The sequence below is a fragment of the Stenella coeruleoalba genome (genome assembly GCF_951394435.1).
Source record: "Stenella coeruleoalba genome assembly, chromosome: X".
In the NCBI taxonomy this organism is placed as follows: domain Eukaryota; kingdom Metazoa; phylum Chordata; class Mammalia; order Artiodactyla; family Delphinidae; genus Stenella; species Stenella coeruleoalba.
In genome coordinates this window covers 110,651,218-110,677,236 of record NC_137152.1, presented here as the reverse complement: position 1 = coordinate 110,677,236, position 26,019 = coordinate 110,651,218, and the positions used below count along the sequence as shown (strand labels likewise).

The following is a 26,019-nucleotide window of genomic DNA, read 5'->3' as shown; positions in this document are numbered from 1 at the left end:
CTTAGTCAGAGGCAATGTTTGACTGAGGCTGCAGTGGGCAGGGGTCAATGCAAGGGCCTCCTCTCCAACTTCCCAGATGGAAAGTGTCGGGGAGGGGGAAATTTCCTCCTCTCCCCCACTTGAGTTCTTGTGGCTGGACTAATAATAAAATTGACACAAGACGAATTCACAGGAGAAAGAGAAACAAATTTCAGTTCATGCGCACAGAGGTCTCATAGAAATGGAACGTGAGCAGTGGCCAAAGTAGGCAACTTTTATACTTTTTAGACAATGAAACAATAAATTTGTAAGGAATTGACAGGACAAAGAAATGTAGTTTTTGGGTGCTCAATTAGAGAAGAATTTAAACAGAGTATGAGCTTGAGGTAGTCAATGAAAGAAGTAACAAGGTTTGTTTCTACAGTCTTCTTGGCCTGAATTCCCCATCTCTGGTGATAAGCGTGCACCTTTCACATGAGATTTATTTCCTGCTTTCAAGGAGACAGAAAGGAGGTCAGAGTGTCCCTCTTACGTTGACCATTTCTTAACTAACTTTAATTCAAAATAATCAATATGCCACTGTGACATTTGGGGGGTTGGCCTGCCTTGAGTCCCAACAGAAGTAACTGTGCAAACACAATAGAACTGTCAAAAGCACATGATACCTTCTACGTAAAGTGTGAAACATAGGCCAACAGTGTAACTAGTTCTACAGTACTATAGAAATAGATAATTGCTGCAATAGACTGAATGTATCTCCCCCAAATTCATACGTTGAAATCCTAACCCCCCAATGTGAGGGTATTTGGAGGTGAGGCATTTGGAAGGTGACTAGGTCCATGAAGGTGGAGCCCTCACGAGTGGGATTAGTGCCCTTTAAAAGAGACCCAGAGAGCTCCCTTGCCCCTTCTACCATGTGAGGACACAGCAAGAAGACGCTGTGAACCAAGAATGTCTATGAACCAAGAATCAGGCTCTCACCAGACACTGAATCTGCTGGTGTCTTGATTTTGAACTTCCCAGCCTCCATAAATCTGAGAAATAAATTTCTGTTGTTTAAGCCACCCAGTCTATGGTAATTTGTTATAGCAGCCTGAACAGACTAAGACAGTTGTTTGTGAAGATAGAAAATTAAAACTTGAAAATTCAATAATGTCATACTTAAGTAATCAGCACTCACACAACCTGTTAGTCATACCATTCCCATGACTAAGGCAGTGCATTTACCAATGAAAGTTCCTTTCTGGGGTGCCTTCTGGGTATAGTGCTATAGACGCACACATTTTAAATGTCAGGCTAAACAGCATTTTGTCTGGAGCAGCCAAGAAATAAACCCCTGGGTGAATGGAAGATCCAGGAACATCTGTTCAGGGAAAATACCTGAGCACTCTGGTTGAAGGATCTTGGGAATATAAAATACATTTGTAGAATTATTCTTTGACATTGTCTCTGAGTTTTAATTTTTCAATTTCCATGCAGATTTTGGAATGCATTGCCTGATAAGGGAATTAGGAAGAAAAACAAAGGTACCAGATAAGCCCCCCTCATCCCAGCTAAAGGCATACTCTTGAGTGGTTTTTTAAAAACTTTATTTATTTATTTACTTGGCTATGCCAGGTCTCAGTTGCGGCATGCGGGATCTAGTTCCCTGACGAGGGATGGAAGCCGGGCCCCCTGCATTGGGAGCGCAGAGTCTTAACCACTGGACCACCAGGGAAGTCCCCTCCTGAGTCTTTTCAATATCACTTCTTTCTCTGACCTTTCCTCCGGTCTCATTAGGTTGAGGCCTTATGGGATCTGTAGGAGAGAAATATTTACCACCTCAAGATGTCTCTTTGGCATGTGGATTATTTCGAGCTGAAAACAATCAAGGTCCAAAAAAGACTCAGGAAGAAGCTTTGGCCTTCCCCCTGGCTGCCTAAAGAGTGTAGATAGAGGACCAGTTCCAGGCAGGAGGCTACCATCATTGGTAACTATAGTGAGAACTAGGTGTGTAGACAGGGAGGAACCCAGCAAAGTCTGTTATAATTACTCTCTGTGTCCCATTGTCTCTGCACGAAACAGCAAACTTTTTTTTTTTACAAAATATGTTCTTTTCCACCTCCATGTGAATTGTCTTTCTCCCCTTTGAAGCCCCAAACCACTACCGTGAGTATCCTCTTTTGTCTTTAGCTGAAGTTTGGTATTAAAGGTGAGGGTTTAGTCCATTTTGGGAGTTAGTTTTCCTGGGTCTCTCCCATGTATACGTGTTCTTAAACTTTGTTTGATTTTCTCCTGTTAATCTGTCTCATGTCAATTGAATTCTTAGACCAGCCAGAAGAACCTAGAAGAATCTAAAAGGGTAGAGGAAAATTTCTTCCACCCCAGTAAATCTCACAGTCTCTCATACCTTTCCCTCACAGTGCATATCACACTAAGAATTAGATAACAAATCGTGTAATTGTGAGTGTAGTGCTTTTCTTCTGCTAGACTATACGCTCTATAAGGACAGGCCCTGTGTCCAGTGTGGTCACTGCTTCTGGGACTACTAGCTCACGACCTGGCACATAGTGGAGCAATGTCTGCTTATATCACAGACATGCTCAATCCACATTGAGCATAGTGGATACTCAGTAAATATTTCTGAGTTAATCCAATGTCCCCACCATCCTTGATCTGAACTAGCTTGAAGAACTTCTATGCCTTGCAAACAAGAAACTTGAATAGAATGCAAAGGAATCAATGAAAACTCAAAGTCTCTGAGAAGGCTTAGCCCAGGTTTCTTTCCAAGAGTTTATTTGCAAAGGGATTCCTTCTGTTTTTAATGAAGGGCCCACATTTCACTCCCAGAGGCTTGGCTAACTAGATCTGTTTCCTCTTCTCAGCCGTGGAGTAAAGTGTTACACTACTCCTCCTTTCCTCACCTCCGTTCTAGTTTCATTTCTAGGTTGCTAATCTGACCTTTAGTTTTTTGGTTGGTTTTTTTTTTTTTTAAGTCACCAAATGCAAAGAGAAAGTAGGTATTTTCCCCAGGTATTATTACCAAAGTGAGACCACATCATTTCTTAGAGTCTCTGTAGTTAGAGACCCATTTGCTGTTCAGAGTTCCTGCTCCCCATAAAAGTGCCAGAAGGGGATCCATCCTTATCCCAAAGCCAGTTTTCCTCAGAAAAGCTAGGCTGAGATGTTTATATGAATGTAGATTATTGAGAAGAGAATGGTGTGGTTTAAAATTTGCTCAGGAGGGACTCCCCTGGTGGTGCAGTGGTTAAGAATCTGCCTGCCAATGCTGGGGACATGGGTTCGGGCCCTGGTCCTTGAAGATCTCACATGCTGCAGAGCAACTAAGCCCATGTGCCACAACTACTGAGCCCGTGTGCCACAACTACTGAAGCCCACGTGCGTAGAGCCCAATCTCCGCAACAAGAGAAGCCCACGCACTGCAGTGAAGAGTAGCCCCTGATCGCCGCAACTAGAGAAAGCCCGCGCGCAGCAACGAAGACCCAACGCAGCCAATAATTAATTAATTAATTTTTAAAAATTTGCTCAGGAAACCCAAGGACTTAGCAAATGCCAGGCTTTTGAATATAGGACTTAGGAATTACTCCCCCAAATGAGAGATTTGCTCCCATTTAGTTCAGAATTTAACAAATGCACCCAGTTTCCTTCTCTACCTGCCCCAACCCCTATAGTATTTAGGCAAAACTTGGAAGCCTGCCATCAGGCCTGTTGTCAAGCAAAGCCCTGTAATGGATGGGAGGCTGTCCTAGAAACTGAGGCCCCCTCATACCCACAAGGCAACATATCAAGAATTACATAAGCTCTAAAGAGACTGAGGCACTTCTTGAGAACTCCTTTTAAAAAGAATTATTACTCCACTCTTATGTGGAATATGTGGGCAACATATTTTAATATATAAGCAGACATTGCTTTTCTACCTCAGTTTCCAAGAGACATGGCCGCTCCTAATGATCTTTTGATCTCAGCTTAAGATGCCACATCACCTCCTCCAGGAAGCCTTCCTTCACCCCCACCAAGAGAGTATCTTCCTCTGTGCTTCCAAAGCAGCCCCAGCAGAGCACTTGACTGCTCACCTCCTTCTGCCTGTTTCCTCTTTTGTCTCTCCCACTGGACCTAGATCCCCTGAAGGCAAGAACACATCTTTTCCGGTCAATCATTCTGCCCTCTCTTGCTTCTGGGTCTTCACTCCTAATTATCTTTCAGGGCTTTCGCTTAAGCCCTGCCTCCTGTGTGAAGCCTCCTCCACACTCTTCCACCCTAGACGGAATTCCTACAGCCCATGTGGCCTCCTGGATTTACTGAAACCACATATTTGCTAGTCTATCTCCAGTGGTGTGCTGGTAAATGGTTAATAACTGGTTTTCTGAAAAAATATTCCTGGTTGATAGTGATTGCTGATTTCCATAGTATAAATACTCCTACCGTGGTCAATTTCAAGCTACCAGTGTGAGGTCACTCAACACCTACTTGGGAAGAAGTGACTGGCTGTGCAACATTATACAGTATTTCCACCATGCAGACACAGTGGATGTGGAGAACCTCAAGAACACAGGTAATCATAAAAGGCACCAAAAAATGATTAGGAACTGATAAGCTTTGAGTATTTATTTATTTATATTTTATTTATTTATTTTTGCTGCATTGGGTCTTTTTTTGCTGCGTGCGGGCTTTCTGTAGTTGTGGCGAGCGGGGGCTACTCTTCATTGTGGTGCACAGGCTTCTCATTGTGGTGTCTACTCTTGTTGTGGAGCACGGGCTCTAGAGCGCAGGCTAAGTAGTTGTGGCGCACGGGCTTAGTTGCTCCGTGGCATGTGGGATCTTCCCAGACCAGGGCTCGAACCCACGTCCCCTGCATTGGCAGGCGGATTCTTAACCACTGCGCCACCAGGGAAGCCCGCTTTGAGTATTTATTAGCTTTGTTTTAACTATATTTGCTTTAATTGTAAGTTTACATAATTTAATTTTTAATAGCAGTGTGTTTAACAATCGGTTTGCAAAATTTCTGTTTATCCACGCTCTCGAGCCAGCAGGAGCTCACGCCAGCACATCATTCTCTGTCTCCCAGACTAGGCTGTCAGCTCCTTGAGGACTGAGACCAGGACCATCTTGTCCTCACCGTACCTCCTGCCCCGCAGCTGGGAGGAGACACTCACCCATGTTCACTGGAGGTAGCCGGGCGAATCCAACCTTTGGTTCTCCCATCGAAGAAGTTCAGAGAGAGCTCGCTGTGCTCTTTAACCACAAAGGTGTTGGGAAGGAAGAGATTTCCCTCTCCCCTTGTAGGTTCTTCTGGCCTAAAAATTAAACTGACACGACACAGGTTAACAGGAGAAAATCACACAAAGTTTAGGAACATGTATACATGGGAGAGCCCCAGGAAAACTGAGTAACTCCGAAAATGGACGAAACCCTCACCTTAAATACCAACTTCAGCTAAAGACAAAAGAGGATGTTGGGGGTAGGGGTTTGGGACTTCAGAAGGGAGGGAAGGCAATTGACATAGAGATGGACAAGCAAATGTTTGGTAAATACATGTTTGCCAGGCCAGGCAGAGACAGTGGGACACAGAGTGGACTCTGATCTCTAGGTCCTCTTCCCCCAATCCCCTGCCCCCAGCCCATATTCTCTGCAGATGTCTCCGCTGATAGCTTTATTCTGGGAACAGGCCCTCTGTGTACATTCTTTTAGGCACTTAGGGGGAAGGTGAAAATTTCTTCCTGAGTCTTTCAGGCCTTGATTGTTTTCAGTTCGAAATAATCCGCATGCCAAAGAGACATCTTGGGGTGGCAAGTTTTGCTCCCCTACAAAGGTCACTTGGCAAATGCTCTAGAGGAAGCCTTCCGACCTCAGCTAAGAACAAGGTCAGATCTCTGACATATAACACCTCACGACCAGCTTCCTACCCGCTGAGCTACCAGGAGGCTGAGGGGCAAACACCAGCTTTCTTCCTAAGGAAGCAAGCAAGATAGTGCAGTTCTGATCTTAAGGCCAAATTCACGCCAAATCCCGTTCGGCAAAAGAGAATTCTTGCCTCTCCAAGCCTCAGACACCGATCCAATTATTTCAAGACCCATTAGAATTCACAGAATTCCAACCCAATGGGAGAATGTAGACATTTCCCTGAGGTTTCTTGGAATGGTTTTGACTACCCCAGAGCACCAGGCCGGCCACCAGCAGGATAGAACCACGGAAATAGTTACAGTATGTTTCAGGCCAAATCCAAGTCATAGTAAGTGTGAAATAATATTCATATATACGGTGAAATGAGAAAAATTTAAACATAAAAATTCTTTTCTGCCCTTTGGCCACCTCTCTCCCCCGACTGTGCATTGTGTATCTGCATTATGGATCCACCAAACCTCCCCCATCGAGAGGAAGACCTGCTCAACCATAAAGAGCAACATTCTCTCAGCATCAACAAGACAACTCCTTAAAGAACATTCCTGGGCTTCCCCGGCGGCGCAGTGGTTAAGAATCCGCCTGCCAGTGCAGGGGACACGGGTTCGAGCCCTGGTCCCGGAAGATCCCACATGCTGCAGAGCAACTAAGTCTGTGCGCCACAACTACTAAGCCCGTGCACCACAACTACTGAAGCCCACGCGCCTAGAGCCCGTGCCCCGCAACAAGAGCAGCCACCACGATGAGAAGCCCGCGCACCGCAACAAAGACCCAACGCAGCCCAAAATAAATAAATTAATAAATTAATTTTTTTAAGATAACATTCCTTCTTGATCTTGTAAAGGGTCACATGACCCACCACAAAAGTGCTTAAATCTGTATTACGTAAACTGTCAATAATACGTCATTTGATATACAGCCCTCTGTCTCAAAAAACTTATATAAATTGTGGCTTGACTTCTAACGGGTAGAACAGTCCTCAGAGCTTTCTGAGATGCTCTTCCTGGGTTATAATCCTCAAATTTGGCTCAAATAAAATTTTCCAATTCTTTCTTAGATTGATTAATTTTTCGTCGACATAAGCCTACCTTTCAGGCACTGGTGAAACCTTCTGGAAAAGAACTTTTAATAATCATAGCAATACCTAACACACAATGGGTGCTTCGTACCTCTGTGCCAAGCGCCATGTAAGGTCATCCTCACAGACTAATTAACGAGGCCTCACACAAAGACCTCAACTGGTGGCATCCTCATCTAAATTGTCTGGGGCTGTTCCCAATCCAGTGAGATCAGACTGTGGTTGGGATCAAAAGGTTCTGCTTCATTAAGTGTCAGAATGTTGTCGTGGCTCTCTAAGAAATCACAGTTGGGGGGAAAAGTCTCTCAGGGACTATTTTCCTTTTTGCCAAGATGGTGTCATTCAAACTGGCGGGAGAGGGACTTCTCTGGTGGCCCAGTGGTTGAGACTCCACACTCCAAATGCAGGGGGCCCCGGTTCGATCCCTGGTCGGGGAACTAGATCCCTCATGCCGCAACAAAGATCCCACGTGCAGCAACTAAGACCCAGCACAGCCAAAATAAACAAGCAAATAAATAAATAAATGTTTTTTGAAAACTGGCAGGAGATGTGGCTTCCTCATTAATGTGCCCAAGTCACCTCGACTCACTCCAGTGAGAAGCACAGCAGGAAGACATCCCGCGGGCTCAGCTTTGCCCCTGTCTGACATCCGTTCAGAGAGTTGAAATCCGTTGGCTTTTCAGGGCAGTGGGTGACACTACCCACGGTCCTTACAGATCTTCAATAGGTTGACATTTCACATCATTTGAATAAATCAAAGTGACAGAGGTGCATTAAGTTGCTGAGTTGGGGAGAAGATCATAGAGAAGTGAAAAAGACATTTTCATTTTCTTGCTGATGAGCAAAATAAGTAAATTTTGAAAAGGAAGTGAGAAGCTTTGTGGGAGGACCCTTCTCAGGGAGAGAGCTGCAGTGGTACCTCTGTCTTGGCCAGTAATAAACTGCTGAGGAAATGTCTCAAAACCACCCACCATGTGCACCCTAAAACCCAACGTGTAGAATTCACATTCTCCCTGGAAAAAACAGAGCCCTGATTAGGTAAATCCTGACCTTGGAATACAAACTCTCAGTGTCACATGGAAAATTGAATCTGGTTTCCTCTAAGTGAAACTTGAGCCTTGGTCCTCCATGGCTGTTAATCTTTATTTTTCCTGCAAAAAGAAAAAAGTAGTTTCTCTACCGTTGGTGAAAACACAGGGTATAGGCGCTCTTCTATTTGTATGCAGAAACAGCCTAACTCGGCTTCCAAGCTGCTTTTTTTCAAAAGGAGTTTCAATGGAAGCAACCTAGATGTCCATTGACAGAGGAGTGGATGGAGAAGATGTGGCACATATATACAATGGAATATCACTCAGCCATGAAAAAGAACAAAATAATGTCATCTGCAGCGACATGGAGGGGCATAGAGATTATCATACTAAGTAAGTTAGAGAAAGACAAATATCCTATGATATCACTCATGTGGAATCTAAAAATATGGTACAAATGGACTTATTTACAAAACAGAAATAGTCACAGATGTAGGAAACAAACTTATGGTTACCAGGGGGGAAAGGGGGGAGAGATGACTTGGGAGATTGGGATTAACATATACACACTACTATATATAAAAAAGAGAACTAATAAGAACCTACTGTATAGCACAGGGAGCTCTACTCAATACGCTGCAATGGTTTATATGGGAAAAGAGTGGATATATGTATATGTATAACTGACTCACTTTGCTGAACAGCAGAAAGTAACACAACATTGTCAATCAACTATACTCCAATAAAAATGAAATACAAAAAACAGCAACAACAACAACAAAAAAGGATTTTTAAGAATTCAGTGAGTGTAAAGAAAAAGCAAAGCAAACAAACAAAAACCCCAAGTGGTCCTGCAATTCGAGTCAGAAGTTGAAAAATACGACTGCGAGGCCTCATTCAGGAAGGAAGATCTTTTCATGCGAATCAACTACTAATTATAAAATAGGCGAGAGCAGGCGCTGTGAGGGACTAAAAAGGAGGGGGTGGGGCGGTACTACTTCAGCATTTAGTCACCCTGGGCTGGAAAGTGGGCGTTGTAAGACCTGGCACTAAACCCCAGCGAGTCACTCTGTAGCGTGGGTTTCTCGCACTTCGGGCTTTCAGTTTGGACACCACTGGGTGGGGGAACTAACGTCATTGTAAGACCAAGTTATCACATTGCCAATGTCCACTGCCCAGAACCAAGTCAAGGGGAGGGGATTTGTGGTCTAGAAAGTAAACGGAAAGAAAGTGGTCTCAGTGCTGTCTGCGTATTAGAATCGCCTGGGGAGCTTTGAAAACTCTGTGTCCAGGCTGCACTCCACATGAATTAAATCAGAATCTCTGGGAGGAAGACTCAGGAATCAGTTGTTTTAAGCGAGTTAATTAATCAATTAATTAATTAATAAGTTACTGTTGATTGATTGATTTACTTATAGGTATCGGTATTTAAAAAAAAACTCCTTAGGTGATTTCAAGGTGCGGCCAAGATTGAGAATCATGAATTAAACAGCAATAAAGCACAGCTAAAGTAATGAAGTATTCTAATGTGTGCAGTCTGTGTTTTTTCAAATGATGCTTTCTCTTATAGTTGGCATGCAAATGGGCGATTAACGTTAGCGTTGGTATCTCGTTTCAGTATTGAAATACGTGTAAAGTGAATACCTAATCAAGGGACCAGGTCTGATGTTGAGGTAGGCTGGCAAGGCTGATGCCCTCCTCAGAGAGATGGGCTCCTTTGAGCTCATGGGCTTGGCACTTGGTGTGCTTGGCCAATCAGTTGCTACCAAGTGATCAAGGCGGCACCAAGGTCTGAGAGCCAGGCAGGCAGGTGGATCTGGGATTCGAGTGGAGACAGTGTGGAGAGGCATTGAACATGGAAGTCCCCGAGATGGGATGGCGCACTAGAACAGACTCAGAGAGGGATGCAGCTTCATTCTGCCCCACGCTAGAGTTCTTTACTCAGGCTCAGGCGGTGGCCACCCTTCTCTTTGGCGGGGGTTTTGGAGTTTGAGGGGAAGGATCTGCTACGGCATGTGCTTCCGGTAGGTCTGAGTTAGTTTCATGTTCATTGCGTTCTAGTCAACAGCCACCTATCTGACTGAGGACAAAGTTTCGAGGTGCCTAAGATTCTCCTGGCTAGGAGAGCTGTGTGCTGATGTGGTGGGACTGGGTACACAGGGCCATTCCTCCAGGTTGAAGTCCTCGTTGCCTTCAGGGTCTGACTGTTAAGAGAGCACCCAGTAAATATTGTATTGCAACTCATTTGAGGACATTCATTCACCTGACAACTCTTCATAGCGTGCCTGATAAATTTCAGGTGCTTGTGAGAGAGGACTGAATCAGCTAAGTGGGGCTTGGGATGGGGGTGAGGGTGTCCCAGTCTTCTGGGGAAGACAGCTCCAACAGGGCTCAATGAGTCCACAGAACAAGAGGGACATGATATAGTAAGAGTTCCCAGAGGTACTGAATCTTAGAGAACGAGTAGGCACTCCCTAGGTGAAGAGAGTTGGGAAGGACGTTCTAGGCAGAGGAGACAGAGAAGGAAAAGCATGTTTCTATTGGAGATCACATGCAGATCACTGTAGCTGGAGTGTTAAGTGCTTATTTGTGTGAACTAAAGGAGAAGGAGGGATCAGGCATGACTCCCCAAGAGATTTGACCGTCATACTTTGCTGATGGGGTTGTAAAATGGCAGGGGGGGATGGGGAGTGACTAGTAATGGATAAGAGTGTTGTTAAATGATGCAGAGAAAACAGGTGACAGAATACAGTTTTTTTTTGGCTGCACCTCCCGGCTTGCAGGATCTTAGTTCCCCAACCAGGGATCGAACCCACGCCCTCAGAGCTAAAGCATGGAGTCCTAACCACTAGACCACCAAGGGAATCCTGGCAGAACACATTTCAGAGGGACTGGTGCCTGTGGGGCCTCCGGGTACTGATGTTCAGTAGCCAGGTAGATGGTGAATCCCAAGCTCCTGGGAGAGGTCTTGGTAGGAGGTAGTGATTTTGGAGTTATCAACTTGGTCATCAATGGTCATTGATGTTATGGGAAAGGATTCCATCACTGAGGAAGAGGTTGTGGTGTGTGAGGGCTGTAGGCCAAGGAAAGATCCCTGGAAAACACTAACATTTAGGAGATGGTAGAGAAAGACGAGCTCATGCAGGAGCCAAAAGAGGAGGCTCAGGAAGATTTGAGGAGAAGCAGCCAAGTGAGAGGACGGATTGTCATGGGATCCCAGAGCACTGAGATACAAAATCCAACGTAAATACTATTATATAATTAAGTCGTTGCCCACATTCCTAATACCAGCCCATACTGACCCTGTTTTGCCTGTATGGGTAAGATGAATTTTGTGCAATGATAAATTCTCTGTAATTAAAAAGTTCTCTTTAAGAAGAGAATGTTTTCAACAAGAACACCTTTTAATTCTTTTTCCCCCCTTTTGCTACAAAATGCATTTACAGGAAGATATAATTGTGGGTTTGACTCCAGACCACGGTAATAAAGCGAATATCGCAATAAAGTGGGTCACATGAATTTTTTTTGTTTCCCAATGCATATAAAATTTATGTTTACACTATATCGTAGTCTATTAAGTGTGCAGTAACATTATGTCTGAAAAAACAATGTACATGCCTTAATTTAAAAATACCTTATTGCTAAAAATGCTAACCATCATCTGAGCCTTCACGAGTCATAGCATTGATACTAACATCAAAGACCAATGATCACGTCCACCATAACAAATAGAATCATAATGAAAAAGTTTGAAATATTGAGAGAATTACCAAAATGGGACAGAGACATGAAGTGAACATATGCTGTTGGAAAAATGGCGCCGGTAGACTTGCTCGATTCAGGGTTGAGCACACAAACGTTCAATTTGTAAAAAACCCAGTATCTGCAAAGCACGGTAAAGTGAAGCACAATAAAATGAGGTCTGCCTGTATTTACAGCCAGATAAAATTCTCCGAGTGCATATATGGTACATATTATAAGGTCTTTCTTTGATACATGTCCTGATAATAAGGACATTTAATAAGGACATTTAATAAGGACATTTAATACATTATTTAAATGTCTACCAATAAATAAGCCACAAGGATATATTGTACAGCACAGGAAATATAGCCAATATTCTATAATAACTTTAAATGGAGTATAATCTATAAAAATTTTGAATCACTATGTGTACACCTGAAGCTAACATAATATTGTAAATCAACTATACCTTAATAAAAATTTAAAAAAATACATAGCAAACAAATATCTTTGTCTCTTAAAATATAATTTAATTAAACTGTTAATGTATAAGCCATGCGACTGGTCACTGACATGGGTGGCTTGCAACCCTTCACTGATGAGTCCAGAGCTATATCAACACATCACCCGACGATGAGAATGTTTTTAACAAGAACATTATAAAAGTCTCTTTTACAAGTCCTGGTCCCTGGTCCCGTTTCCCCCCTGCCCCTGCCCCTAGAAAGACAGAGGTCATCTCTCCAGGGCAGAATTAGTTCCTCCACCCTCTGCAGCCCCGTTATTCCTGCAGGTCCTCTTGGAGACAACAGGAAGAGGTGTGGTCCCCGGAAGACTGAAAAATGAGCTGTCGGCGTGGGCTCGTCACACGTGCCCCAAGTTGTCTGCCTCACATGTTGACAGTGATATTGAGTTGACGTTTATTAAGTGCTAACTATATGTCTGGCATAAGCCTTTACTCATTTAGTCCTCAAAATAACCTTACAAGTACAATTATTCTTCCCATTTCAAAGATGAGGGAAACAAGGCAAAGAGAAGTAAAGTGACTTGCCTGCCGCTGTCTAGCTAGAGCATGGTAGGGCTCTAAGAGCACTTGGCCTTAACCAAGATCTACCGACCTCTCAGGAAGGAGCTGCAGGTAGCAGCGTGGTGCAGGAGTAAAGGGAGTGGATTTGAAGTCAGCCAGTCAAGTCCAAGCTCTGTAATCTAACAGCAGGCTGTGCTACATTTGGCTACTTACACACCCTCTCTGAGCCTGGGTTTCGTAATCTATATCATGGGGATATTAATACCGGCTCTGCGAACCTCACCGGTTTGTTGTGACGAGCAATTGAGATGTGTACTAAGCGAATGCTTAAAACGATAAAGCTCTGTGCAGACACAAGTAGGTGGTACTCTTATTTTCCCAGAACCTCATTTGGCAGTGGACACAAAGTAGGAGCCTAGCACCGCTGATGGGGGGAACTCAGGGATCCTGATCCACGCTCTCTGGCGACACCAACTGTACTTTTTTTTCCGCACCACTCGGCACGTAGGATCTAATTCCCCCACCAGGGATGGAACCCGCGCCCCCTGCATTGGAAGCCCGGAGTCAACCACTGGACCGCCAGGGAAGTCCCTAACTGCACCTTATTGTAACTCTCTGTTTGGATATCTGTCTGGGACTTGTCATCTCTGTCTCCACAGCACCTGGCTCAGTACCTGGCCCTGAGAGGCGCCTGGTATCTGGTACTAGTTTCTGGGGCTAACAGTGAGAGCGGCAATAGGAGGAGAGGCCCCAGCAGCAGCACTTTGAAGGAATGACTTCAAAGTCATTCCTTCAAAGGAATGACTACAGTCCTACCGCACCAGCCTGTGGCCAGCAGAGGGCAGCAGAGACCCTAGGCCCAGACCGTGCCGGCGCAAGCCCGGATACCCGGCCAGTCTCCGTGCATCTCTGACATTGCATGGCATTTGGCCTCTCTCCCAAGGGGTATAAATTGTGCTCCGTTTGACTAAAATGTTTCCCCAAACCTTAGCAGTTTTCAAATTTCGGCCTGAAACTAGGGCAACAGGAGTCGTTTTAGTCACCAAGGCCATTCCCAAAGTTTGCTAAGCCACCACATTCATGAGGCCTGAAACTCTCCAGGGAGGGACGGTGGCGCTTCCCAACTCCTTCCCACAGAGCTCAATGCGTTTGACAAATGGTATTATCGAGTTTGGAAAGAGTTCCTGGCTTTAGAAGATCGAGAATTGGAAACTTCTGTTTCTTTCTTTCCCTTTTTTTTAAATAGTGTATTCAAAGGTCGCTTAGAGAGAGCTGCTGTCTACATATTATTTTGATGTTCTGTCGTTAATAGAAGGCCCCACAAGTCCGTGTTGGGAGTCATTTAAAGTGGTTGAATGGATGGTAATTATTTTAGCTAGCCGTGGAAAGTAGGGCCCAGCATACTGGTGAAGTGGCCTGCTTCTACTAATTGATGGGCCAACCTTATTATTTTTTCCATTTGACACCAAAAGCCTGCTGGAACTAATGGCCTTTCAAGAGAAGGCAAAAGCTTTCTATTTATTTACTTTATTCTCTGGCTTTTACAGGGTTCCATTTTAATACCCCTTAATTACTCTACAGCAGTTGAGTGAAGGGGTTAAGAGTAATGGGCTTTGGAGTCAGACAAAACAGGGCTTGAATCCCAGCTCTCTAACAGCTCTAACAGCTGCCTGGGCTGGGCCACTTATGGTACCGCTCCAAGCTTCAATTTCCTTATCTGTAAAACAGCAACACTAATTCCTGCCTCAAAGGGTAATTGTAACGATTCAATGAGATGATGCGTGTAGAGCACTTAGCCCAGAGCAGGGTACACCACGAGTGCTCGGTAAATCACAGCCCTTGATATACTCAAATACTATAAGAATGTTAAAACACACGGGCACGCGATCATGAATTCACACTGAGGACAGTCAATGGTCATGATAAAATGCCCGAAACAAGCCCTCATCAAGTAATGAGGTTCAGAGAGATGACGTAATTGCCCAAAGTTGGTAGGAAAGTGCTAGAGATGGACCTTAAGCCCTGTCTGTCTGAGGCTAGCACTAAGCCTCCCATGTCACCTTTGTTCTGGAAGGGCAATCGACTCTTCCCTCCAGCCTGAGATCTCTCAGAACCAGGTTGTAAAAGTCTGTCCTGCGTCCCCTTCAGGGTCCATCCTCAAGTCCACTGCTCTAACTGAGGCTGGCTCCCAGGAAGCCAAGTTATTTGCCTAAGGTCACACAGTTGGCTGAGCAAGGAGACCTGGAGAAAGAGTGGTAAATCCATTATTCCTTAGCCTTGATGTTGTACTTCTGGAACATAGAGTATAATTAATAGTCCAGGCATCCAGTCATTCATAAACATGGCACTAGGGGTACAGTGATGATCAGGGAAGACCCAGCTCACAGTCTAATGAGGAAGACAGACAAGGGGATAAACACGGGGTGACCAACGCTGTAATGGGATGCCTGGGGAGCCGAGGGAGCTCAGAGGAGGGCAGCTAACCCAGACTTGGGTGGGAGTGAGGGTGTGGGTCCAGGAAGGATCTATAAAGTTCATCTGTTCTTTCTGTTGGCCAAGAGTAATATCAATTGGTCAGTGGCACAGTGCTATTTTCATTCATTTTTTGAACAAACATTTACAGAATGAGGTCCCTGTGCTAGGCACAATAAAATACAGAGATGACTCAGCCCTGGGTATTGCGCCTCTGAAAGCTGGCTCTTTCCTTTAGGAAATGGGTAGCCGTGGTGCTTTTCAATGTATTCAGAATTATCAACTCCATCAGCTTCAGGTAACAGGTAACGATAACTAAGTCTGAAAAATTCATTGGTTGGATTTCTGCCTGGTTAAAACATCTGTTGATTATTTGTTCTTTTTGCATCACAAAATGTGTTAGTTTGGGGCTTCCCTGGTGGCACAGTGGTTAAAGATCTGCCTTCCAATGCAGGGGAGATGGGTTGGATCCCTGGTGCAGGAAGATCCCACATGCCGCGGAGCAACTAAGCCCGTGCGCCACAACTACTGAGCCTGTGCTCTAGAGCCTGCGAGCCACAACTACCGAGCCCACGCACCTAGAGCCCGTGCTCCACAACAAGAGAAGCCACAGCAACGAGAAGCCTGTGCACCACAACTAAAGAAAGCCCGTGCGCAGCAACGAAGACCGAACGCAGCCCCCCCACACACAAAATGTGTTAGTTTGTGAGCAGGAAAGTGCACCTGAATTTCTGGAGCTTCCTGCATGGTAATAGGTTATGATATTAACTAATGAAGTCTTGAAGACTGACCTTCACCTTTTGAGGATGAAATCAAACTCAATGTCAGTGATATGAGCAGACATGTTAACGTTGAGGTTTGTCTTTTTGGTTTTTGGCTTCCATTTTTAAATTCTAGTTTTATTCCATTTAGAGGCGTGGCATTTTGCACCATACATTTGTTCTGCTTGTGTTTTTTTTTTTTAACCATATATAAATGGAATCCTGCTACCTTTTCTTTTGGAACTCCAAAGCATTTCTCTTTTCAGTAAAAAAGACAATATTATCTCAAGGTACCAAGCTCTTCTGACCCGGAGATGGAGTTGCTTCTATCATAATTTCAATAATTCTAGAAGTTACTGGGGTTAAGTCAGTTAGAGTGGACAGATCGCCATTGCGATTAGGTTTGGGGACACAAAATCCTCGTGAAAGGGTTGGGAAATTTTGAAAATGTGTCCCAATTGTCTTCCCCAAAGTCCCTTTTCTGTCATTAGCAAGCTGGATGCAAACTAACAGAAAATGAGAATGTCACGCTATCTTGGCCAGATACTATTTCAATGTATTTCACTTTCCAACTTCACAAAGAATATATTCAGAGTATTTCCAATGAAATCCGCTGCTGTTGCCTTCACAATATGAGGAAATCGTTACCAGAAAACTAGGTTTCTGTACCATCTAGTGGTATAGCTGACACATAGATATTTTTTAAGTGAATTGTTCTTTAAAAGAATCTCTGTGGGCTCGGGTCATTGTGGATTGTTTCATAGAGAGATTCTAGGTGCAAGGAAATGGTCAGCTCCTTCATTCTGGTATTACTATTACGAGCTCTGTTGCTTGACTCCTTACCTTGTCAGGAGAACAATAGATTCGGGTCTGCAATCTAAAGAATCTAGGTCTGCACTGACTATAAGTCGGGGCACGGGGGGAGAAGGGCCAGCATTAAGTGTGCACTGTTAGAGCATAGTACACTGTTAGAGCATAACCTCTCTCTTTTTTCTTTCTGGGACATCATTTAAAAGCTCCCAGAACTAAGAAATTGTTTTTAAACTTCAAATGTGGTAGAAAGCACATAACATGAAATTTATCATCCTAACTGTTTCCAAGTGTACGGTTCAGTAGTGTTAAGTATATTCAAAATATTGTGCAGCAGATCTCCAGAACATTCCGTCTTGCAAAACTGAAACTCTGTAACCGTTGAGCAACCATTCCCCGTTCCTGCTGCCCCCTCTAACAGGTTTTATCAAGGGATCACTCATAGACAATCCTTTATGGGTCAGTGTTTTCACTAAAAGGAATAATTGTCGCAAAAACTGCTCCCTCCCTTTCCCTGCCCACAACTTGGGAACAAAAGAATGATTCTGAAGTAGTGACATTTTATCTTTTGTTAACCCCAAATCTCAGAGCTGAGTTCCCGTTTCCCACCATCGTTGCCCGCGAGGGCTGGGAGCAGAGGTTTTGAGACCTTGAAAGGCAGGATTCTGTATTCTGTAAAAATAAAAAGTTAAAATTAATTATTGTTTGAATGGAAGGATTAAGTCGAGGGAATTTAAGGCTCACCAGGGAAAGGTTGCAGAGAGATCCCAGTGGAGGAATAGAGAGCACACTTTCCTCTAAAAAAAGGAGAGAGCTGGTTTGGAATTCCGGCTCTGCAAAGTTTCAAGCTCTATGGCTGCGATGGACTGAATGTTTGTGTCCCCCAAAATTTATATTTTGACCTAACTCCCAAGGTGATGGTATTTGGAGGTGGAGCCTTTGAGAGGTAATTAAAGTCCTGAGGGTGGTACCCTCATGAATGAGATTAATGCCCTTATAAAAGAGACCCCAGAAAACACCCTCTCTCCTTCCCTCACCTGAGGACACAGCAAGAAGATGGCTGTTCATGAACCAGGAAGCAGGCTTTCACCAGACAGAGTCTACCTGTGCCTTGATCTTGGACTTCCCAGCGTCCAGAACTATGAGAAATACATTTCTGTTGTTTAAGCCACCCAGTTTGTGGTAATTTGTTATAATAGCTCACACCACCTCAGTTTCCTCATCTGCAAGGTGGGAATAACAACACCTATGTGTTGTGAAGCAACAACTCCACACACACACACACACACACACACACACACACACACACACACACACACTAACATGTCCTTTTTCAAAAATCACAAAGAGGATAATAGAAGCTGGCTATTCCGTAACTTGCCTTTCTCAACTAATGATATATCTTAGATGTCTTTCATTACCAGTGTATATAAATCTACCTGATTCTTTGTACCTGGTCCATAGTGTTCAATTGTACAGATGTATTATCATTTATTTAGCCAATTTTTTTGACAGGAATTGGGATCACTCCTAGTTTTTTTGCTACTAGTAACCATACTGTAATAAACAATTAACCTATTTTAATTATCTATGTATATTTTACAATGAGCTTAAAGTATATGTGTGTGTGTGTGTGTGCAGTGCATGTGTATACCTCTTGTACTTAATAATATGCATTTTCATGCATAAATATAGATCTATAGCATCATTTTTTTGGGGGGGGCCACACAGTGCAGCATGCAGGATCTTAGTTCTCTGATCAGGGATCAAACCCACACCCCCTGCAGTGGAAGCGCTGAGTCTTAACCACTGGACTGCCAGGGAAGTCTCTATAGCATCATTTTAAGGGCTGTGTATTATGTTATATTGGATGAATGGAACATAATTTGTTTAATGAATGCCCTACTGTTGGAGATTTATGCTGTTCCTGATTTTTCACTAGTATAAACAACGCAATGTTAAACATCTGTGTGCTTAAATTTTTGTGCATTTGTCAAATTATTTTCATTGGACGTACTCCTAGAGGTGAAGTTGCCAGGTCAAGGAGTACACATATTTTTGAGTAGTCATTTCATTTAAAAGGAAAACGCCCATTCTGTCACACAGATTTGCTAAACAGAGGTCCTCAGATATATAGCCTCAGGAAGAAACATTTATATCACGTAGGTCGGTGGTTTCCAAACCTGATGTAGTAGGCAGAATAGCCCCAATGATGGCCATGTCCTAGTCCCCAGAACCTGTGAATATGTTATGTTACATGCTAAAGGAAACTAAGGGTGCAGATGGAAGGTTGCTAATCAGGGCGATTATTCTGATTATCTGGGGCCCAGTGAAATCACTAGGATCTTTAAAAATGGAAGAGGAAAGCAAAAGAAGAGAGTCAGAAGAAGATGGGACTATGAAAGAATGATCAAAGAGATGCAATATTGCTGGCTTTGAAGATGAAGGGAGGAGACCATGGGCTGAGGAATGTGGGCAGCCTCTAGAAACTGCAAAGGGTAAGGAGACAGATCCTTCCCTACAGCCTCCAGAAGGAATGCAGCCTCGCAAACACCTTGATTTCAGCCCAGTGAAACCCATGTAGAAGGACTTCTGATCTCCAGAACTGTAAGAGAATCAATGAGTGTTGTCTTAAGCCACTAAACTTGTAGTAATTTGCTACAGCAGCAATAGGAAACGGGTACACTTGTTTACACCCAAAACTAATGACGGGGTGTGGGGCAGGGAGGAGATGGGGGAAAAGTAGGAGAATGGGGGAGTCTCATCCCCAGAGACTCTGATTCAGTAAGTCTAGGGCAGAACTGAGGAGTATTTTTCACCGTGCTTCCCAAGTGATAAAACGCATCAAGTGGGGCTCTCGAGAGGCACTGATATAGACCACATGGCTCTGCAGAAGTAGCCATCTCCTGTTACGTAGACAGTCATTTGCTGGCCTGGCGGATGGTCCAGGTAGCTGATTGAAGATGGAGCTGACCTGGGGCTCCAATCTGGCACCAACCTTAACTCCATGTCCACGTGACAGTGTCAATCAACCTCACTAATCTGACCCCAGCTTGATTTTTCAACTGCTTATCAACCCAAATGCTCCACTCCAGTCAGACTAGTCTAATCGTCATCTATTCAACGAGTCTTGAGATTTATTTGTCTTTGCTCTTAAAATACTGCCCTATTGTCAGCTGGGTCGTCCAGAAAGCAGGCTCCGAGAAAGAGTTAAAGATGTGAGAGGTATATAGGGGCTTGGGGCGAAACATCTGCAAAAGATAAAAAGGGAAGGAGGCAGGGCTTCCCTGGTGGCGCAGTGGTTAAGAATCCTCCTGCCAGTGCAGGGGACACGGGTTCGAGCCCTGGTCCTGGAAGGTCCCACATGCCGTGGAGCAACCAAGCCCGTGCACCACAACTACTGAGCCCATGTGCCACAACTACTGAAGCCCACGCACCTAGAGCCCATGCTCCGCAACAAGAGAAGCCACCGCAATGAGAAGCCCGCACACCACAACGAAGAGTAGCGCTGCTTGCCACAACTAGAGAAAGCCTGTGCATAGCAACGAAGACCCAACGCAGCCTAAAATAAATAAATTTATTTTTTTTAAAAAAAGGGAAGGAAGCAGAATTGAGGAGGAAGAGACTCAGACTAGGATGCAGATCTGATAAAGTCTCAGCCAACTCAACAGGAACCCTGGAACAAATACTGCCCAATAGAGGAGTCCCATGTTGGGCAGTAATGGCCAGGTCCTAACACTCCTGTCATGCTCAGTCATTGGCTGCCCATGAATAGCATGACTGAAGCAGATCCTAAGGTGCTGATAGGTGGAGGCACTCAGCGGACAGCACTTCTTGGAGCTGAATGGCAAACCCCTGGCTGCCAATTCTTCCGTTTTCCAGTTGGCCAGACCCTGTCCTTTCTTTGAGCCCTCCTATGGCAACTGTTGACAGGTCTTGTCATAACCACTACATGTATTTCGAAATATAGGCTGTCTGAGCTGGAAATGTCCTTAGGGATCATCTCATTTTACATATTGAGAAACTGAGACCTGGGCGGGGTGGGAGGGTGAGTCATTCAAGATGGCACAGCTAGCTGGTGGCAGAGCCAGAACTGGAACCCAAGCGTCCTAACACTCAATTCCGGTTTGCAGTTAACATTAAGAAAAGGCTGATCATTTTGAAAGATGAGTGGAGGGTCAGTCTTCACCTAAAACGTAATTGTAACTGCTGTAAATCAATAGACTAAACTTGCTTCCAAGTATGCTGAATCATTAAAATGAAGGGAAAAAATAACCAAACTTCTCTTTGAGAAGATCTCTGAGGCTTAGTTTAATCTCAATTAAATTGATAAGAAATAGTGATAAAACTGTAATCCTTATGAAAATTCTATAGCCCATTTCATTTCTATAATCACCACTAATCTATAAAAAATTCAGTGACATACTATTTTAAAATCGTACTAATCTTATTAAAGGAATTCGTACGGACCATTGCATTATTTTGAAAATACAGACGGTTTACAAAATGATTTTCAATTATGTCAAGCTAGAGAAAGTTATGGAAAGGGCAGAAACTATTGTTTATACGGGAGAAAGATGTGATATAAAGATTACTTAGCTTTATCTCTGGAGAGGTGACTTTCTTTTCAGCCTTACACGTGATATTGATTTTTAGAATGGAAAACTGCTTCAACACAAGTCTCAATTGGCTTTGCAAACAACATCCTTATTTGGAATTCTTGATAGTCTTTACTACCAGAAAAAGGAAATTGTCACCTTTTGTTTTAGCCCAGGTATCATTCAAGTATGTAAGTTTCCAGCACATTTGGAAACAATTTCCATTCTTTCAGACTGTAAAGTTCAGCAATGAGTGTGTTTGGGTTGGGGGAGATGTGGCAGCGGGTGAGTCAGTCAATCCCGCCACTTGTCAATTTCTGAAAATTGTAGAGAAAAATGTGAATGAGGTTTATGGGCTGTAGCCCTATTGGGCCTGACTTTCCAGTTTCAAACCTTGATCGATCTGCTAATTCCACCCCCTCCCCAACTAGCATCTCACAAGATTATCAACTAGGAGTGTAGATGAAACCCTACAGATAACACAGGGGGCTGGGTGTGTGTGTGTGTGTGTGCGCGCAATTAGCAAGAGCAAAATGCCAAAGTGAGCCAAAGAAATGCTTTTCAAGTTACCTTTTTGGAAGTGAGGTGTGAAAGTTAAAAAGGATGGATCTAGAAAGACAGAAACCAAAGTCTAGGATTAAGTAGATGATCTGGGGAGGGATTTACTTGTCTCAGAGGAGCAGGGGTCTTTCAGAGGCAGGAGACCTTTTCTTCCCTCTTTATTAACGTGGGAAAATTGATCACTGCTTTCAACTTTATTCAAGAAAGAGCTTCCAGGCTGAGGGATTTGCAGGGAAATATTATCAGATTACCCAGGCTACACAAAATGCCAGCCCTCTTGGAATCATTTTTCTTTTCCCTAAATAGCATATTGAGTTCAGTTCTGATGGGCATGTTATCTTCTAACAGATGAATCTTTCTACAGCGAGCCAAGATAAACACACACTTGTTTCAGTGCTGGAATCAGCCTCCACCCTGAATTTTCCCAACCATCACCTAAAATAGAACACGGCTTTTGAAGGCAAATAACTGAGAGAAAATGTACTGGTCAAGTTTTTTTTCTCTTAGTAAATCTCGGAAACCTATGTAACACACTGGAAAAACTGCTTGAGACAAGAGAATTACTGTATTACTGCCAACGTTACCAATTCACTCGTGCAAGAGCTGATGGGAGAACAAAATATCCAAGAGCCGCCCTGATGGTAACCTTTGATAAATATTATGGTGGAGAGAAAAGAGCCCCGAGATCAGACCCGGGTTCCAGCGCTGGCTGTGTGACCTTGGGCAAGTCATTGGCCAACTCTAAGCCTCAGTATCCACATGTATTAAGTGAAGATAATCATGTCAATCCTAGGGTTGCTGAGAAGTTTGCATGAGATCATGGATGTGAAAGAATTTAGAATTAAGAATAGCATAATCCAAAAATGTCATTTGATTATTCACCCTTTGAGCTGTTACACGGGAGCAGCTGGGGTGTGCGTGGGGAACACTGGTGGCAGGGGCCTCCAGGGTTGTCAGGGCTAAGTACCGAGCTCACACCGGACCATGAGCTGTCTATCAGATCGGAGAGATGAATGAGTTTGGAGAAATTTGTCATCTCATCTGGAACAATCTGCAGAGAAGTCCTGCTACCAAGTCTTGGACCCACGTGGGCAGCCACACTGGTGGCCCCAACGGTTCTGTGCTGGAAAGAAAGTTACTATTTTCCCGATGTCACTAACAGCGGAAGAGCTACAGGAAAGCTTCCGTGTTCATGGCAGCCAGGCGGGCCTCTGCAGAAGGCTGTCAGGTGCAGATGACCTCCTCCTCAGAGGGAAGGCAGCCAGCAAGTCTTGCAACTCATCCAAGAAACGTTCTGGATACAGAGCTCATTCTAGGCCCCACTTGGGATGGCGTGGTTTGCTTACTAACGACTTGCAAGTTACTTCTCAGATTGCTCAGCCATTCTATTTGGAATCACTTTTTTAGAATTCAGGGATCGAATTTTCCGGGTGACTATCTCGTTCATCAGGCCCAGCCTGAGACCTTTTCAGCTTCCTTTCAGACTCCAGCCACTCTCAGTGGGTCTTGCCCACCCCATTTCCATTTTGCTTTTTGTAGAGGCAAGAGGGAAGATGGAAATAGTCTGGTTAAGGCTAGAAAGTGTCAGGCTGTTCCTGGAACCTCTATTCAGTTCGAAGAGTGGGACAACCCCATCGGGTACCACGCCATCAGTCTTGATGTGGAAGACCCAGCTGATGGAGGGTAAGGCGGCTGATTTCTAAGTAGGAGGGCAGTGGGTGCAGGGGGTGTGAGCCTCTATGCTCCCCACCACGGAACATCTCTTTTAACCATCTTATATGCTGAAAAAGTTAAAAAAAAAAAACCTAATGTGGGGCATAGGTGCCAAGGAAAAGTATAGAATTTCAGGGAGAACAGAAACTTGCTTTGGACTCAGTGCTCTTTTGTGGCAGAAAGAGATAAGGACGGCGATGTCTCTAGACCCTCTGGATTCTCAGTAGAAAACCATAAGCAGGTTTGGAAAAAGGAATTCTCTTCTTTAAACCGGAGTTCAGTAAAAGAACAGATCTTTTCTTCTCTCTGGAGACTGGCTTTCTGAAAAATAGGATAAGCATGATGAGGAAAGAAGCCAGCTTGGGGTCCAAGGAGCCCAGGTTTGAATTCTGACCTACCTCACCACTCCTAGCTGTGTGACCTTGGGCAAGTTGCCTAGCCTATCTGAGCCCCACTGTCCTCAACTGGTAAATGGGAATACTAATGATACCTACCTCCTACATGAGTTACACACACGTAAAGCCCTTAAGAACAGTGTGTGGCACAGATATGTTCAATAAATATTAGCTCTTATTTTGTTAAAGAGGCAGTGCCTTTATAGGGAGTAGAATTATTGTGGGGTCATGCTGCAGCTTAGATTAGTGGGTAAGACCAAGGACAGAGAAAGCTGACGCTGACACTTACCTTGACTTTGGGCAAGTGACTTAACCTCCCTAAAGCTCCATGTTCTCATCTGTGAATGAGGATATAAACAGTACCCGTGCTGTGGGGAGCTATTGGTTCTTCTTTTGCCTCACTTCCATGGCTCTTGTCATTCTCCTCACCTTCTAATGATCTTTACTTCATGCCACTTCAGCCAGCCATTTGCCCTGGTCACACGCCAGACCTCATCATGGCCTACACAGGTAGCATCCTTGCCCTCTCAATTTCGAACATCCGCTCTCCAACCACCATGTCCCAATGTCATTGGCTTACGTAGTCTTATCACCGCATTTTATATAACCTCATCCTCCAATCCATCAACCTCCACTACCCGGCACCTCCCATCTGCCTCCATTTCCTTCTTTGAGCAGCTTACACGCCATGGTCCCTTGTTCCAATCACTCGCTTGCAAATACCCTCAACTCCTTTTCCTCTTTCTCCACCCATCGCACTCACTCATCAAAATCTCAACCCTGGATGAACCTCACCGTTTGCCTTCTCTGCATTACACTAACCCAACAGCACTGGCAAGAGTCACCCAAGCCTGTTTCCACTTAAACTGGTGATCTCAGCCTTCATAGTTGACTGAGAAGAGAGAAATCGTGTAATTAGTACATTTCAGACTCCCCACAAACAAGCCTGCAAATCTACTTGCATCTGTGTCCTTATTCTCCTTCTTTTGTCTGCTTTCAATGGCAGAAGGTCCCCTCCTCTTAGCAAATGTCAGTACTTCCACATGTCCCTTTCAAAACTTCTCAGTGTGGGGAGGGGGAAGGGTAAGCTGTGACAAAGCGAGAGAGTGGCATGGACATATATACACTACCAAACGTAAGGTAGATAGCTAGTGGGAAGCAGCCGCATAGCATAGGGAGATCAGCTCGGTGCTTTGTGACCACCTAGAGGGGTGGGATAGGGAGGGGATATGGGGATATATGTATATATATAGCTGATTCACTTTGTTATACAGCAGAAACTAACACACCATTGTAGAGCAATTATACTCCAATAAAGATGTAAAAAAATTTAAAAAAAAACTTCTCAGTGACTTCAACCACGAATTTATCCTCATCCTCCCGTCATCCATCTCTTCATTTTGTATAGGCTGTAATATTTGCCTTCTTTAAAAAAAAAAGATCCACTCCACTAGTCTCCGTAGCTACCACCTTATTTCTGTTCACCCCCCTCAACGCTATGCTCTCCGAGAAGCTACTGGCATTTACTGTCTCCACTTTCTCATCTCCCATTCCCTCTTCAACCCACCCAACCTCGCTTCCGTCCACACGCTATAACGAAAACTGCTCTTAACTAGGTTATCAAAATCTTTGATGCCACATCCAATAGAAATTTCCCTGGTCTTCTCTTATTTGATCTCTCGGAAGCCTTTGCCACAGTTGATCATGCTCTCTGGAACTTTCTCCTCTCTGAGTTTCTGTAACACCTCACGCTCCTGGCTCTCCTCCCACCCAGGGACTGCTTCTTCTCAGTATCATCTTCTGGGTCCTTATGTCCTCAACTTGTAAATATTGGCATACTCCAAGACTCTGCCCTCTGCCCTTCTCTCTTCTCTGCCTGGGTGATCATTCAATGGCTTTCAATGTCATTTTATACTGAACAATCTCAGAAGTTTATCCAGACTCCCCTCTTGAACTCC

The 26,019-nt window shown here is 44.1% G+C and overlaps 1 protein-coding gene across 4 annotated transcripts in view; it reads right to left on the bottom strand.

The window, feature by feature from the left end:
- Positions 1 to 26,019, bottom strand: part of VGLL1 (vestigial like family member 1) — an 86,769-nt gene that overhangs the window by 38,527 nt on the left and 22,223 nt on the right. The window contains exons 4-5 of one of the 4 annotated variants that reach the window (XR_013825590.1): positions 5,133 to 5,285; positions 1,561 to 1,776 (exon numbers count right to left, since the gene is read on the bottom strand). Coding sequence is in view for 2 of the 4 variants with exons in the window: in XM_079909682.1 (XP_079765808.1) it covers positions 17,366 to 17,466 (101 nt within the window). In the remaining 2 variants the exon portion in view is untranslated. Of the gene's footprint in view, positions 1 to 1,560; positions 1,777 to 5,132; positions 5,286 to 15,941; positions 17,467 to 20,595; positions 23,988 to 26,019 lie in introns of those variants that run through there. The other 3 variants (XR_013825589.1, XM_079909682.1, XM_079909683.1) reach the window with 3 other exon arrangements.